This window comes from Kogia breviceps, chromosome 8 (assembly GCF_026419965.1).
Source record: "Kogia breviceps isolate mKogBre1 chromosome 8, mKogBre1 haplotype 1, whole genome shotgun sequence".
In the NCBI taxonomy this organism is placed as follows: domain Eukaryota; kingdom Metazoa; phylum Chordata; class Mammalia; order Artiodactyla; family Physeteridae; genus Kogia; species Kogia breviceps.
This window is the reverse complement of record NC_081317.1, coordinates 54,830,605-54,847,322: the sequence shown is the minus strand read 5'-3', so window position 1 is coordinate 54,847,322 and position 16,718 is coordinate 54,830,605. Positions and strand designations below refer to the sequence as shown.

At 44.0% G+C, this 16,718-nt stretch overlaps 1 protein-coding gene across 1 annotated transcript in view; it reads right to left on the bottom strand.

The window, feature by feature from the left end:
• Positions 1 to 2,794: 2,794 nt before the first annotated feature.
• The window catches only part of SAXO1 (stabilizer of axonemal microtubules 1), a 56,247-nt gene continuing 42,323 nt past the window's right edge, over positions 2,795 to 16,718 (bottom strand). Inside the window, exons 3-4 of the mRNA XM_059072937.2 lie at positions 15,006 to 15,208; positions 2,795 to 4,181 (exon numbers count right to left, since the gene is read on the bottom strand). Coding sequence (XP_058928920.1) covers positions 3,223 to 4,181; positions 15,006 to 15,208 — 1,162 coding nt within the window. The 3' untranslated portion in view covers positions 2,795 to 3,222. The remainder of the gene's footprint in view (positions 4,182 to 15,005; positions 15,209 to 16,718) is intronic.

Genomic DNA, 16,718 nt, shown 5'->3' with positions numbered 1-16,718 from the left:
ACCACCACTGTCTTCACCACCACCGTCCTCATCCTCACCTATGTTTAATAAATTAAAGGTGAGCCAGGCCTAAGTGACTGATACATATTCATTCATTCAATCCAAACAACAAAACCATGAGACCAGTATTGCTCTTATCCACATTTTAAAGAATTTGACCAAGGTCCCATAGCTAGTGGGTGACAAGGGCCAAGATGCAAGCCCAGGTCTGCTGGACTCTCCTTGCACACTCTTAGTCATGGTGTTCCACTAGTACCCATAAGAGCCACTTGCGTCCTTCTTTATGTGTTTTATGAATTTTTTTTACTTGTATTAACCACTTTCATAAGAAGGAGGACAGGTAGTAGAGGGAGAGCCAACTCCTTAAGTCCTAAAGAGACAGGCAAGGCAGAGATGCCCTGGGTGGCTCATCTAGCCTGGGGTCACCATGGAGGTGACCCCAAATGTCCCAAAGGAAGGGCTCAGAGGAAATTTCTCACCCCAATAGGATTCAGTGCTCCTGAATCAGCCAGGTCTACACATCCTTCTTCAGCTTCTTCCCTTCCTACTCATCAGACACATTAGAAAAGCTTATTAGTTTTGATATAACCACACACTATCATATAACTATACTAAGATGGGGGAGAGAAGGAAGGGATGTAAAAGAATTAATATTCCTAATCTACCAAAACAGACAATGTCTAAAATCGATGAGTCAGGGACTTCCCTCATGGTGCAATGGTTAAGAATCCGCCTGCCAATGCAGGAGACACGGGTTCAATTCCTGGTCTGGGAAGATCCCACATGCCGTGGAGCAACTAAGCCCGTGCACCACAACTACTGAGCCTGCGCTCTAGAGCTCACGAGCCACAACTACTGAGCCCATGAGCCACAACTACTGAAGCCTGCACCCTAGACCCTGTGCTCCACAAAAAGAGATGCCACCCAATGAGAAGCCCACTCACCACAACTAGAGAAAGCCAAGGTGCAGCAATGAAGACCCAATGCAGCAATGAAGACCCAATGCAGCCAAAAAATAAATAAATAAAAATAGTGAGAAAATACTTTTTTAACTTTTTTTTTTTTTTTTTTTTTGCTGTACACGGGCCTCTCACCGCTGTGGCCTCTCCCGCTGCGGAGCACAGGCTCCGGACACGCAGGTTCAGCGGCCATGGCTCACGGGCCCAGCCGCTCTGTGGCATGTGGGATCTTCCCGGACCGGGGCACGAACCCGTGTCCCCTGCATCGGCAGGCGGACTCTCAACCACTGCACCACCAGGGAAGCCCTAAACTATTTTTTAATTAATAAAATAAAATTGATGACTCAACAGACAGCAGTATATGTATATTATTTAGGAATTTGAAGGAAAATATTAGCAGAAACAGATCCAACAATTTACAATTGTTCTCTGGGGAAGTCCTAGTAGAGGCCAAGGGACAGCTACTTAAGAGATTGCTACATTTTTATAAGCATTTTAGCATCATTTGGTTTTTCAAATCAAGTGCCAATATTTGATTTGTGAAAATGAAACAAAAATAATAAAACCTACCCTCCTAAGTGGTCTCCTTTAGCTTAATGGACTCCAGAAAGGAGTTCAAACAGAGACAGTGCGGTTTGATGTGGTTTGTGGAGCCATGCGATCTGAGCCACTGCAGATGCGGGGTGCCTGGTGTTGGGTGAAGAGCCCTGGATCTTGAAACAGAAGACCTGCATTCCAATCCTGGCCTTGGTGCTCCAAGCTCTGTGGCTTTCAGCAAGCCGCATAATCTCTCTGAGCTTCTTTACCGCATAAGGGCAGGCATCCAGACCTGATATAACCAAGAGGATTAAATAATATAGATCCCAACCCAGTGAAGCAAACCTCGTGAGGAGAAAAGGGTGGGGACCTGAATGTCTGGGCCAGGTAGGTGAGAGCCATGGAAAGACAGACTTGGATAAGAGACATAGGTTTCTTGCCCATGAACAGGCACTGAGCTGAAATTTCCCCTCTCCCCTCCACACTGTTCCCCAGTTCCCTGAGACCATGGAGTATATTTTAGGGTTCCACAGACTCAAAAGAGAGGTGGGTATCCCAGGTGTCAATCTGCATCCCTCTGTATGAGGCTCACCCACACCTTGAATCTATCTGATCCTGGCCTGGACCCTCTTGAACAAAGTCCCTCCTTGACTCTTCCGAATTAAAAAAAGAAAATCTCCAAACTACTTAGCCTTAGGATCAAACCTTAGGCCCCAAAGAGGAACCTCCAGTCCTTTCTCCAGGACAGGATCCAGCTCACCACTGTGTCAAGCCTTGTGAGAGGTCTGATCACAGCTGTCATTTTAGGTCAAGCAGGTCCAGGAACCAGCCCAAGCTGAGGCCATTTTTTTTCCAGGTTCTGAGCATTTAGAAGAGCTCACAGCTCAAGGGCCAGCTGCCGACTCCCTGGTTACCAAGGGTCCCTTTTTCCCCCTCCTCTCTCTGGACTCAGAGCCTGCACTGGCTTGGGAATGAGAGAGGTCTGGCAGGTCCATGCTTTCCTGGGACTGCCACAGAACCTCTTCCTACCCCTCCAACTGCCCTGACCAGACCCACACCCATTCAGACAACACTGCCTGTGCTCATATGTCATGATGTGAAGAGGTAGAAAGAGGCCCTGGGCAGCAACCCTGGGCAGAGAGAACCCAAAACAAGACTCCAGATCAGGCCCAAGGCACTCCCACCAGGATGCAGAGGCAGTGAGAGAGTTAGGCTGAAATCTCCCCGAAGGTTGCAAAGAACACAGCCTGCTCTCTGTGTAGACAGCATGTGGGGTGAACACACAGACCTGCAGATTCAATCCTCCCAAAGTAAAGTTTATATTCTTTGGCACTTCCTACCTGGCAAGGGTTAATCATAATGTCAATTAATACAATGATTAAATTAATAAAATACATCTGGATGGGAAAAACCCTCAGAGACCAGCTTTGATTCCATGAGCACAAGGTAAAGGACCCAAGAGGGGGAGACAGCAGAAGGAGGGTTAAGGGGACTAATTAGCCAGTGATTAAATGTCATTTTCCTTGAGTCAAGTGATTCTCATTTTATTCAAGTGTGCTGGAAACGATGGTGGAGATTTCTTTTTTCTTCATTTTGGGGAATTCTTTTTTTTTGGTCCAACGAATAACTCAATCATCTGCTTTTAAAAGTAGTGTGCAATTTCTAAATTACAATCTTTAAAAATCAAGCTGACACTATCAACTTCTGCTGGTTAGGATTTTCTGAATCACCTACGGAAAGATGGCTGCTCTGCCGAGAGCCTGTCAGAAACTGGCCTGTATATTCGGTGCCCCAAAGCATCTGTTTCTTCAAAGATGTAGCCGGGAGGCTCAGGGTATGAAGCCAGGCACCTGCTTATTTCCTTTGGAGTAAAGCTGATGGTATATGTGGTCTGGCCCTCCACAGGGATATTTCCTCGGGGGCCAGACCAGGGGGGCTTACAGCTTTTGGTAGTGATGGGAGGGCAGGGCACATAGTGGGCTCGTGTGGTGGTCAGGCAGTCCAAGGGCTCGGTGGGAAGGCCCAGCTGGGGGATGGGCTTGACTGGCTTGGTCTGCATGCTGGCCCACTGCTTATAGTCCTCTTTGGTCGTAGTGGAGCTTTCAAAGCGGCCACCCTTCTTGACCGAGAGCACCGGTCGGTAGGACTGAGCTGGGGCACCCTTAGGGTACGTGTAGTGGGCCTGCACTGTCGTCAGAAAGTCCATCTTTTCTTCAGGAGCGACATAGGTGGCGGGAGCTTTGGAGAACATCTGGGGCATTGGCCAAGCTTGGTACTTATCTCTAAATTCAGTAGTGTTAGAGAACGGCGTGTTTAGCGCACTAGGCCTGGCTGGAGGTTTCAAGCTCTTGGCTGGCTCCCCCATCAGGCCCTGGTATGACTCGTTGTGAGTGGTAAGGCTTTCAAAGGGGATTTCACAGGGTCTGAACTTCTCCGGCTCATACACATAGCGTTTCTCCATGGGGTGGGCCACGTAGCTCATCTTGTAGTTTGTCAGATCCTCCAGGGGGATGTTACAGAGCTTGCGTGCGGCTGGAGGCTTACAGCTCATGGTGTTTACCAGGCCCTTCATGGAGTAGGCATCCTGGTGTGTGGTTCGGCTATCAAACTTGGTTGACGCTGGCCGGTAGTTGTGTGGCAGACGAATCAGTTCTCGTCTTGGTTGGTTCCAGGGTAAATAATCAGCTGAAAATAAAGCAGAAGTGGTAATCACTCATAAATCCAGTCACTCAACCTGCATGTATTCCAAGAAGCCCCAAAGCCACAAGCCAATCTCCAGTGAGATGTTCCCTGAGATAAAGAACAGAGTAGATCCCTGCTACCACCTCAACCAAGGGCTTGGTGTTCCAACTTTGTGGTATTTGAGGGCTACTGTGCAGAAGAGACAAATTTATAGGAGTCTCATCATAGCCACAATGCTGCATGCAGGGATTTTAGAGGGTCCACAGCCAAGGGAGGATCCAGGGAATCGATTCCAACAGAGAAGTCCAACCACTGGTTTACCCTGATCCAAGAACAGTTCCACTCCTCTAAGGGGAAGGTGGCCTCTGTGAATCAGCAAAGAGTGACTGGGAAGGTGCATGCAGGGCAGTGAGACAGGGGATTCACAACCCACCACTGCTGGGCCACCAGCCAGACTTACCAGGCCTCCCTGGTCATCTGTGGAGTGACAGCCATTAAGTCCCTATAATCCAAACAAATCAAATATGGCAGGCACTCCAAGGGAATAAGGGCACTGTGTTGGCTAGCCAACTCCGAATCCACAGGGAATTCTCTTGCCTACAACTTTACAAGGAAAACAAAAGCAGCTTCCCAGGAGTCTTTGAGGAATATAGCCAACACCAGTGGAGTCCACAGCACACTTTCTTTAAACAGCTTTACTGAGGTATAATCTGTGTAACATAAAATGTACCATCCTTCATACACAATTCAATAACTTCTACAGAGTTGTGTAACTATCTACCATCAAAATCTAGTTATACTGAGTGACCTTGCTGTAGAGCAGAAATTAACACAACATTGTAAATCAACTATACTTCAATAAAAAAATAAATTTTAAAAATCTATTTGTAAAACATTTCTATCAACCCAAAAAATATCAATCAAGCCCATCTGCAATCTTCATTCTCATCCCTGGGCAACCATTAATCAGTTCTTGGTCTCTATACATGTGCCTTTTTCTGGACATTTCCTATAAGCAGAATTGCACAATAGGTAGTGTTTTGCATTGGCTTTATTCACTAAGCATGTAATGGAGGTTTATCCCTGTCACAGCATATATCAGTTCACTCCTTTTTATTGTTGAATAGTACTAGAGTATATAGATATACCAAATTTTGTTTAGCCATTCATCAGTTGATGGGCATTTGAGTTGTTTTCACCTTTTGGCTATTATGAAAATTTCTGCTATGAACATTGATAGACAAGTATTTGTGGGCTATATCTTTTCATTTCTCTTACATGGTTACCGAGAAGCAGAACTGATAGGTTATATGTTAAATCTATGCTTAACTTTTCAGGATACTGCAAACTCTTCCAAAGTGGGTGTGCCAGTTTACTTTCCTACCAGCAATGTATGAAGGTTCTCATTTCTCCACATTTTCAACACTTGTTATTATGGTTTGTTTTTTAATTATAGACATTCTGTAGTGGGTGTTTAGTGGTATCTCATCGTATTTTAATTTACATTTCCCTGATGACTAAAAATGTTCAGTATCTCTATATGTGCTTATTAGCCATTCATGTGTCTTTTCCAGCAAAATATCTACTCAAATCTTTTGCCCATTTTTTAAAACAGTTGTTTGTCTTAGTTTTGAGTTATAAGAGTTATTTGCATATTCTAGATACAAGTCCAATAGCAGATATGTGATTTGTAAATATTTTTTCCCAGTCTATTACTTATCATTTCATTTTCTTGCTGGTATCTCTTGAAGCACACAGAGGTTTTGAATTTTCATAAAGTTCAGTATTTTCCCTATGTCTTAGCCTAAAAGATTTAAAATTTTACCTTTTACATTTAGGTTTCTAACACTTTTTGAGTTAACTTTTTAGTATGGCGTGAAGTAAGGTCTAAGCTCACTTTTCTGCATGTGAATATCTAATATGTCAGCACCATTTGTCAAAAAGACAAATTTTCAGCTCTTTTGGTTTGATTTTCACATATGAAATTTAGGATCACTTTGCCAATTTCTGCAACAACAAGAACAACAACAAGCCTGCTGGAATTTTGATAGGAATAGCATTAAATCTATAAATAAATTTGGGTGGAACTGTATCTTAACTGTATTGAATCTTCCAGTCTACGAACATGGACTCTCGCTACCTGTTTCCATATTATTTCTCTCAGCACTATTTCGTACTTTGCAGTGTACAAGTCTTACATTTATTTTTTTTAATTTATTACAAATATTTTATTCATTTGAGGCTATTATGAAAACTGTCTTCTTAATTTTGTTTTCAGATTTTCAATGCTAATATATATTTTTTCAATGCTAATTTTTATATATTGCTCTTCAACACTGACACACTGATGAATTCATTCTAGCAGTTTTTTTGTGGATTCTTTAGGATTATCTTATCTGAGAATAAAGACAGATTTACTTCTTCCTTTCTAATCTAGATGCATTTATTTATTGTTTTTCTTACATTACTGCACTGGCTAGAACCTCCACTACAATGTTGAATAAAAGAGGTGAGAACTGCTATCGTAGCCATGTTTCCAATCTTAGAGGGAAAGCATTCAGTCTTTCCATATTAAGTATGATGTTAGCTATAGGAGTTTTTGTGGAAGCACTTTATCAGACTGAGGAAGTTTCCTTCTACTCCTAGTTTCTTGAGAGCTTTTATGGGTATCAGATCTTGTCAAATGCTTTATCTGTGGCTTTCAATCATGTAGGTTTGTCTTTTACTTATTAATATAGTATATTACGTTAATTGATTTACTGATGTTAAACTAATCTTGCACTCCTGGAATAAACCCCACAGTTTTATAATTATTGGCTCTGTAATTGTCTTTTAATTTAGAGAAAAGTATATATTTACCTATATAAGCAGTTTTATCAGTGCTCTTTATTCTTTGCATGGATTTGTGTTAACATTCAGTACTATTTTCTTCTAGCCTGAAGGACTTCCTTTATTATTTCTTGTAAGGCAAGTCAGTGAGCTACAAATTCACTCAGTCTTTGTTTATCTGGGAATATATTTTCTCATCATTTTTTTAACATTTTTATTGGATTATAATTGCTTTACAATGCTGTGTTAGTTTCTGCTGTATAACAAAGTGAATCAGCTATGTGTATACATATATCCCCATATCCCCTCCCTCTTGCGTCTCCCTCCCACCCTCCCTATCCCACCCCTCTAGGTGGTCACAAAGCACTGAGGTGATCTCCCTGTGCTATGCAGCTGCTTCCCACTAGCTAGTTATTTTACATTTGGTGGTGTCTATATGTCCATGCCACTTTCTCACCTCGTTTCCTGTCATTTTTGAAGCATAATCTTTAATAGTTATAGAATTCTTGGTTGACAGGATTTTTTTTCCTTTCAGTACTTTGAGTATGTCACACCACTGTTTCTGATGAGAAGTTAGTTATTGTTGTCATTTCCCTGTATGTGATGAGTTGTTTCTCTTTTGCTTTTTTCCAAATCTTTGGCTTTTAACAGTTTGTTATGTGAATAGGGGTGGATCTCTTTGCATTTATTCTCTTTGGATTGTGCTTCTTAGATGTGCAGATTAATATTTTTCATCAAATTTAACAGTTTTGACAATTAAATATTTTTCTGCCCCTTCTTCTTCTGGGCCTCCCATTATCTGTTGGTACACTTAGTGGTATCTCACAAGTCTCTGAGTTCATTTTTCTCAATTTTTTCTCATTCTTCAGATTGTATAATCTCTGCTGAGATCTCCATTTTCATGGATTCTTTATTCTGTCAGCTCAAATCTGCTATTAAGCACCTCTAATGCATTTTTAAATTTTGATTATTATCCTTCCCATTGCAGAGTTTTCATTCAATTATTTTTAGGACTTCCCTTTACAGTATTCTCTATTTGATTGGAAATTGTTGTTATATATCCCTTTATTTCTTTAAGCATGGTTTCCTGTTGTTCTTTGAACATATTTATAATAGCTACTTTGAATTATTTGTCTGCTAGGTCTAACATCTGGGTCTCCTCAGAGATAGTTTCTATTAACTGCTTTTTTCCTGGATCACACTTCCCTGTTTCTTTTTATGCCTCATCATTTTTTGTTAAAAACTCAACACTTTGGACAATATGCCACAGCAACCCTGGATTCTGATCTTCCACTGGGAATAGTTTTTGCTGTTTGTTTAGTGACCTGCCTGCAGTAATTCTATAGAGTCTTATCTCCCCTGCAATGTGCGGCCACTGATGTTTTTGCTGAGATTTTTCTTTTTAATTGATTTTATTTTTAAGCCTAGGTTCCTAAGAGCCACCCTCTATCAGCATAGTTTAGCAATCAGTCTATGATTGACCAGAAGTTATATATACTTAATCATCTTAAGCCACTAAGGCTTTCACCATTTGCTAATGGATCTGTGTGTGGGTTGGAGAATATAGTCAAAGATCAGGCATTTAACAAGTCTTCCCCCGATTTTATTTTCTGCTGGGCTGTCTCTTGTCTCCTCTGCACATGCACTAGGCACCATATTCAGCCAGGAAAGATAAGTAAATAACTAGACCCTTTCTCTGATCACTTGAGCCTGCACACTGCCTTGCCCATATGCACAGTCTTCCAGACCACCAGGAGGAATATGTATGAGCTTATCAAGGCCTACTCTGTGTCTGTCTCATTCTCTGGATCTCTTTGGTAAATTTCTGACTGTTCTACTGGAATGTTGCTTGCTTCAACTAATACTGCAACCTCAGACTAACTGCAGAAGTTGTCTTCCCTGCTTATTTTGCCATTAATATCACTATTTTTTTATTGGAATGCCTGGGTATACACTTTACTCCAATCAGCCCCCACTGGCAGCAGAGCTGCTGGTTTTCACTGCCCAGGCAGAACCTACCACACAGATGGAACTTGGGGGAGGGGTGATGGAAGCAGCCCCAGGAAAAAACACCACACGCCCCAACTGTTCATAACAAGGTTTAGTAGTTTTTCTTGAATAAATGGTTCTCAATTTGTTGTATGCCTTTGGTTGATTTCCAGAGTCCTAAAATGGTCGGTTTTTACTATTTTGTTACTTTTTTGGGAAGAGAATTTGTCAGGCTCCTCACTCTACCACTCTGTAAGGCCTGACATACCCTCCCCCCAGGCACAGTCTTAAGCTTATTTTAGGCTAATAATACTACCAACTATTTATTTTAAATTGGCTTCATTTTAATTGAAAATCTAATCTTCTTCCAAGAGCCATTAATGGCTCTATCAGCATCTTGAAAGCATTAGGGGGCCTTAGAGGGAACCATCTCGCTGAATATAAACCACATGTTTCCCCCTCAGACTTTAAGCCTCACTGAAATGGGGGCATCTACCTGTAGATGCCTACACACTGCCTCAAGGTGCATGGGGGTGGGTAGGACAGGGTTTTCTGGCCCTCTTCTGTGATGGATGAAGTGTTAAGAAAACAGGTTCCTAAACTGAAAGTTGCCTCATGTGATTTCTGATACCCAACAATACAGTTGAAACCACATTATTATCTAACCTCCTAACTTCCTCCACCCAGCATACATTACAAAAAACCTCCACAGGACCCTGAAAACCTCAGAATTCCACATGACAAACTATTCACATGCCTGAAAAGCAACCAGTAAAAGCCCTTCAGGGCCATAGTGTCATGTGCATAATTGGCGAGAACTTCTTTAAAAGAGATTCCATTCAATAATGGGTCTTTAAAAAAAAAACTTAGCTAAACCTAAAGCTGAGCATCAACTAATTACACTCTCAATCTTTCCAACTGCACAGCGTTTTGAAAATGTCAAAATTACAACCAAATGCTACTGGAGCATATATTACTGGTAGTTTTCTGGAGCCCAGTAAAGGTGCTGGCCATAAGAGTAGTAACAGAAAACTTTGAATATTTTTCCTATGGAACCATAGTAAGCAGAGCATATAGACATAATATAGATGCACCCATTGAAATACATATATTTAATGACCTTGGTCTTTGATTTCTTTTTTCCCCTCCATTGTAAGGAGAATCAATGTATGGACACAAACCTATGAAGGTTGCTACGAAAAAGACTTATGAAAGCAAATTTCCACAAGAGAAACAAGTCATCAAATGAGTGATAAACCAAGAGATAAGGCAAGGATGTGGACCCTCAAAGACACATGAGGTTGTGCAGGACCAACCAAAGGGCAGAGTAAATGTCATGGGTCTTCTCTAATCTTCACTCCTGCTCTTGGCCTGCACCCACAGAGTAACAGACCTGATGGGGATTTGTGCAAATCTAATGCCAAACGGTGTCACCTGGAGCCCTTGTAAACAGTGATCGAGAACCATTCGTTCATTTATTCCCTCACTAAACACATCTTTGTTGCTGCATCTCCTGTGCTAAAAACTGTAAGTACATGTTTGGCATTCAAGACCAAGTTTTGGAAGCCACTATATCATAGAGGAGTAATGGAAAAACTAAACCAATGAGATTATATGATATGGCAAGTATTATTCAGAAAACTAGTAAGACACATAGGTCGCAAACTGACACCTATAGGTGAATTCTAATGACAAATATGTTTTCTTTGATTACAAACTGATTTGTTTCCTTTTAAACCTGAATTTCAGAGGAGAACTATGAAATCCACCCTCAAGCACATATGTAGTCAGAATAAAACCAAAGGGTAGGGACTTCCCTGATGGCACAGTGGTTAAGAATCTGCCTGCCAATGCAGGGGACACGGGTTCGATCCCTGGTCAGAGAAGATCCCACATGCCACAGAGCAACTAAGCCTGTGTGCCACAGCTACTGAGCCTGTGCTCTAGAGCCAGCAAGCTACAACTACTGGAGCCCACATGCCTAGAGCCCGTGCTCCACGAGAGAAGCCACCGCAATGAGAAGCCCGCACACTGCAACGAAGAGTAGCCCGCACTCGCCGCAACTAGAGAAAGCCCATGTGCAGCAACAATGACCCAACACAGCCAAAAATTTTTTTTAAAAAAAGAATCTGCCTGCCAATGAAGGGGACACGAGTTCAATCCCTGGGCCAGGAAGATCCCACATGCTGCAGAGCAACTAAGCCCATGCACCACAACTACTGAGCCTGCATGCCACAACTACTGAGCCCACATGCTGCAACTACTGAAGCCCGCGTGCCTAGAGCCTGTCCTCCGCCACAAGAGAAACCACCACAATGAGAATCCCATGCACCTCAGCGAAGAGTAGCTACCGCTCACCGCAACTAGGGAAAGCCCGCGCACGGCAATGAAGACCCAACACAGCCAAAAATAAATTAAAAAAAAAAAAAAACACAAAAAACCAAAGGGTCTAAGCATGCCTGGTTCAGAAGAGTCCTGTTGCTACTTCACTGGTATACATTCCTTAAATATGTGTAAGTAGATAGCAGTTAACAGGTGTCAGAAGTTTAAGAAAAATAAAAGAGAAGAAAATAGGGTTTTCTCAATCTTAACTTTCTCAGAAGGGAAAAGTCAGCCATGATTCAGTTTTAGCAGCAGAATACTATTCACTGGTTTGCAGAGGGCAATTTGAGATGTAACTGTTTGGAGAAGGGGAGGAATATGGGAGAGCTGGAGGTAGGAGAGATTAAAACTTAAGTATTAGATTGTTTTTTTTTTTTCTGTGTGTTGATTTTGGGGGGTGAGTATTTTGTGGGAGGAAGTGGGGGGACTTTCCTTAAAATAACACCACTAGGCTACTTCATCCTTGCCAACCCCTAAGGAAAGCAAGGAGCATTTCTCACCCTTAGACCTCTCCTTGCATGTAGGGCAAGGAGGGGAAGGAAAACTGAGCTGAGCAGGCAGTTGTTCTGAAGAATCTCTAACTATTCCAAGATGTATAAATCCAGGCAGTCCATAGGGAGGCTGTGGAAAGTAGAGGATGTAGTTGGATGAGCCCTACCAAGTCCCTGCCCCTCCACCAGTGAAGATAAGTGCTCACTCCGGCTTTGTTTCTTCCTGCTGCACAGTGTCCATTTTTGGCCCTCCTGTAAACACCAGATGAAAAGGGAGACAAACGAGCCCTGCAGACGCCTGAGTGCCATCCCACCACATGGCTGGTTGTGCTGACCCCTTACTAAAACATCTGCTATGGTGCCTGCTTTGTTGAGGGTAATAGGCAAAGAAAAAGATCCCTTCCCTCCAGGAGCTGGCAGTCTAGCCAAGGAGACAATGTTAAACAAAATTACAAAATGAATTACAAAACAAGGGAATACAAGACACTCTTAGAGCACCTAACAGGGTGTGTTTGGTCTGGCATGGGGGAAGGTCTGGGACTCCCTCTGAAGGTGTTATCCTCCCACCACTCACTGAAGGATGATGCCGTACAGGAGACAGGAGGACAGCTCTCTAAAGAGGGAAGAGCAGTGCAAAATGTCCTGAGACAGAAAAGGAATAGAGCAAAGGAAGTGAAAGAAGTTCCTGTGGCCGGAGCAGAGGGGCTCAGGGAGGAGGAACCAAATCTGCAAGGAAGCAGAGGAGTTGATAAAGGTGTGGGATTTTATCCTAAGAACCATAATAATTACTTAAGGAGTTTTAGGCAGAGGTCATGTGAGATTGCCATCTGCAAAAGCCCTCTCTGCTTCCATTCTGTGGATAATGGAGATGAGCTGACAAGGTCGGAGCGATGCTCAGGCACGTGTCCAGGTGTAGACGGAGTAGACAGGGTTCGGTTGCTGCTAGGAGGAAGCAACCGCAGGACAGAAGAGAGAGGGAGTAAGAGATGGGCTGCAGTGATATAACGTGGAATCGGCTGTATGATGACAGGCACAGACGGGGCTGATGCTGAGAAGGAAGGCTGAGGCATCAGTGGGCTGGAGATCCCAGTGAGGCCAAGGACTGCCAAGGTGGGCATAGCAAGCCAGAAGGACCCGATGGTGGAGGGCACGAAGGTGGAGCCATGTCAGGGTATGACGATATCCAGAATGTGGCTTGGCAGAAGGCGGCTACAGAAGAGTGGACGAGGACGACACTGTAGGTAGGAAAGTAAAAGGACACACACACACACACACACACACACACACACACACACACACACACACACACACACACACACACACAAAGAAAGAAAAAGCAGAGAAGCTCAGCCACATGCAGAATCTTCAAGAATAATAGATTTAGAGCTCCTGGAAGGGCTTCAGGAAGATTCCTACAACCCCTCAAGCCTCCCCCCCTCCCCTTGGCTAAGTGTTTGGCATGGTTAAGTAAAAGCCATTATCATCACAATCACGTAGACACCCACAGACATGTTACAGAAACAGTTTAGCACATACTTTTAAGGCAGCCACGTGCGTCGTAAGCAGCAAAGTTAATGGTCACAAAGTGGGCCTCCATCCTCATGGTCTCAGCCCTGTGGTTTGTGCTCCACGGAGTGAGCGACACGCTACCTGTGCTACCACGCCCGCCACTCCACACCCTCTCTCTCCTACTAGACTATAAAGTCAAGGGCAGGTCGTTATGCTTCCTTCACAGTTCCCCATACCATGCCTGGAACGCAGGAGGTGCTCAATGAAGAATGCAATCATCCCATTAAAATGAAGTTCAAAACTGGCAAAATTAATTTATGAAGTTAAAAGTCAGCATAATGGTTCTATCCTGGGAGGAAATGGTAATTGGAAGGGAATATCAATGCTATATGTCTTGAGCTGCATCCTGTTTCCACGTGTATTTACTCAAAATTCACTGGTCTGTATCACTATGTATTTGTACATTTTTTCTGTATGTTATGTTTTCATAATTTTTTTAATGAACCAATCAATCAGTCAGTGGTGGAACCCAACTAAGCTTAAACTTGAAATGCTTCCCTCTGATAGGATGGGAACGGCAAGCAGAGGCAGGGGTTGGCAGATATTTTCTGTAAGCGGCCAGATATTAAATGTGTTAGACCTCGCATGCCATCTGGTCTCTGTCTCAGCTCCTCAGCTTTGCTGCTGTAGCACAAATGTAGCCATAGATAACAGAGAAGCCAAATGGGTGTGGCCGTGTTCCAGCAAAACATAGTCATGATACTGAACTTTGAATTTCACTTACTAGTCACATGTTCTAAAGTAACAGTCTTTTTCTCATTTTTCTTTAAGCATTCAAAAATTTAAAAAGCATTTTTAGCTCTCTACCTGTACAGAAACAGGCTGCAGGCCAGATGTGGCCACAGAAAGAACTCTGCCCAGCACTATTTACAATAGCCAGGACATGGAAGCAACCTAAATGTCCATCAACAAATGAATGGATAAAGATGTGGCACATATATACAAAGGAATATTACCCAGCCATAAAAAGAAACGAAATTGAGTTATTTGTAATGAGGTGGATGGAACTAGTGTCTGTCATACAGAGTGAAGTCAGAAAGAGAAAAACAAACACCATATGCTAGCATACGTATGTGGAATCTAAAAAACAAAAGACGGTTCTGAAGAACGTAGGGGCAGGACAGGAATAAAGATGCAGATGTAGAGCATGGACTTGAGGACACAGGGAGGGGGAAGGGTAAGCTGGGATGAAGTGAGAGAGTGGCATGGACATATATACACTACCAGACGTAGGGTGGATAGCTAGTGGGAAGCAGCCGCATAGCACAGGGAGATCAGCTCGGTGCTTTGTGACCACCTAGAGGGGTGGGATAGGGAGGGTGGGATGGAGGCACAAGAGGGAGGGGATATGGGGATATATGTATACATATAGCTGATTCACTTTATTATACAGCAGAAACTAACACAACATTGTAAAGCAATTATACTCCAATAAAGATGTTTTTTAAAAAAAATGTACTCTGCCCAACCTCTGCGCTGAGGGGGTGTGTGTATAAAACCCATTTCCCGGCCAGCACTCAGGCTCAGCGCATCCTTCCCCCAACCTGCGCCTCAAGCACTCTCCCACCTTTATAAGTAGGCCGACACTCCATCTTGTCCCCGCGTGGATATTTACTGTCCCGAGGTCTGATGGGGTCCACTCGACTGACAGGGTACGGGTTGTAATCTTGTTTATACATCGTGAGCAGATCCATATTCTCTTCACTTGGGACAAACGGGTCAGGCTGGTGGATCCTCACCGGTAACACCTTGTGAGGCCCAAAATCTCTCCTGTAAGGAAAATAAGCACACACCATGGGGGCCCTTGCCTTGGAATAAGGCTCATGGTTTCCATTCAACCCAGTTCTACAAATGCTTGCTGTGAAGTCATCCTCTCCTCTATCCCTTAACTGCTCTTCCTCCTGTTTCCCACTTTCGAGAGAGATACCGCCATTCACTCCTCTCTCAAGTCAGAAGCCTTCACGGTCCAGTCATTCCCCAAGTGTGCCCTCCTCAACAGCTCCTCGGTGTGTCTCTCGCCCTCAGTTCAGACCCTGATCATTTCTCACGTGGGTCATGTGATAACCCATCCCCCCGGGCTTCCTGCATCATTCCCGCCACTCCTACTTCCATCCTCATAGTGAGGTCAAAATCAACTCTCTAAAACCAAAATCGCACCTTTCACTCCTCAGCTTAAAAATCTTCCAGATAGGGCTTCCCTGGTGGCGCAGTGGTCGAGAGTCCGCCTGCCGATGCAGGGGACGCGGGTTTGTGCCCCGGTCCGGGAGGATCCCACATGCCGCGGAGCAGCTGGGCCCGTGAGCCATGGCCGCTGAGCCTGCACGTCCGGAGCCTGTGCTCCGCAACGGGAGAGGCCACAACAGTGAGAGGCCCGCGTACCACAAAAAAAAAAAAAAAAAAAAAAATCTTCCAGATAAAATCCAACTTTCCAGCAGAGTATGCAAGCCTTCCTGGACCTGCCTCGGCCTCCTCCCCAGCCACAGCTGCCCCCTCTCTCCCCCACTCCTCACGCACATTCTACCTCAGCCACCCTGGACCACTGGGAAGGTCTCCCCTGTGCCTGTTCTCTCCACCTCCCTCCCCCAACCTGTTCACTGTGGAGCTAACTTCTATTTTTCAGGTCCCACCACCTCCTTCTCTGTGCTCCCAAGAACTCCTGCTAAGATTGATCTCCTGCCTCTATTCGATCTCACAGAAAACCCAGCAGAAAAGGCTAATAAATGGAGGCAGCTCTCTGGTATCAGCACCCCCATTATTTCAGGATATATGAAGACAGTGGGATAGGAAAAGCAAGACACCCTTTACTGACGAGTTTAGGAAGCGCTCTCTTCCCAAAGCATCCCACAGTTCTAAAAAGGCCAAGATGCTACTGCAGCACAACCACGAAGTGCCCTGCAGCGCCAGGGCTGAGCTTGGGCACCCACTGTGCACCGGGGCAGCCTCAGCCTCCCACTGCCCGGGCCAACTCTCTTCAGCAAACGTTCCCCCCATCCTCCGAGAACTTCTGCTTTACACAATGGCCTATTTTTGCCTGAAACCCATTTATCCAACTGGACAAGAGGAAGGTAGGTTTTCCCTGATGGTGCTTGCCAAAACAACCTCACCAAGGGAAGGGGAAGGCTTCCGGACAGGAAGACATCAGGCCCAAACACCAATAAAACCTACTTCCTGGCCAAAATGTGGAGCAGCATTACTGAGCCATGCTTGACTAGCAGAGGTAACACGCTCCACTGTAACCTGTCTTGCATGAATTATACACATGGTTGTCGATAAACCCAAA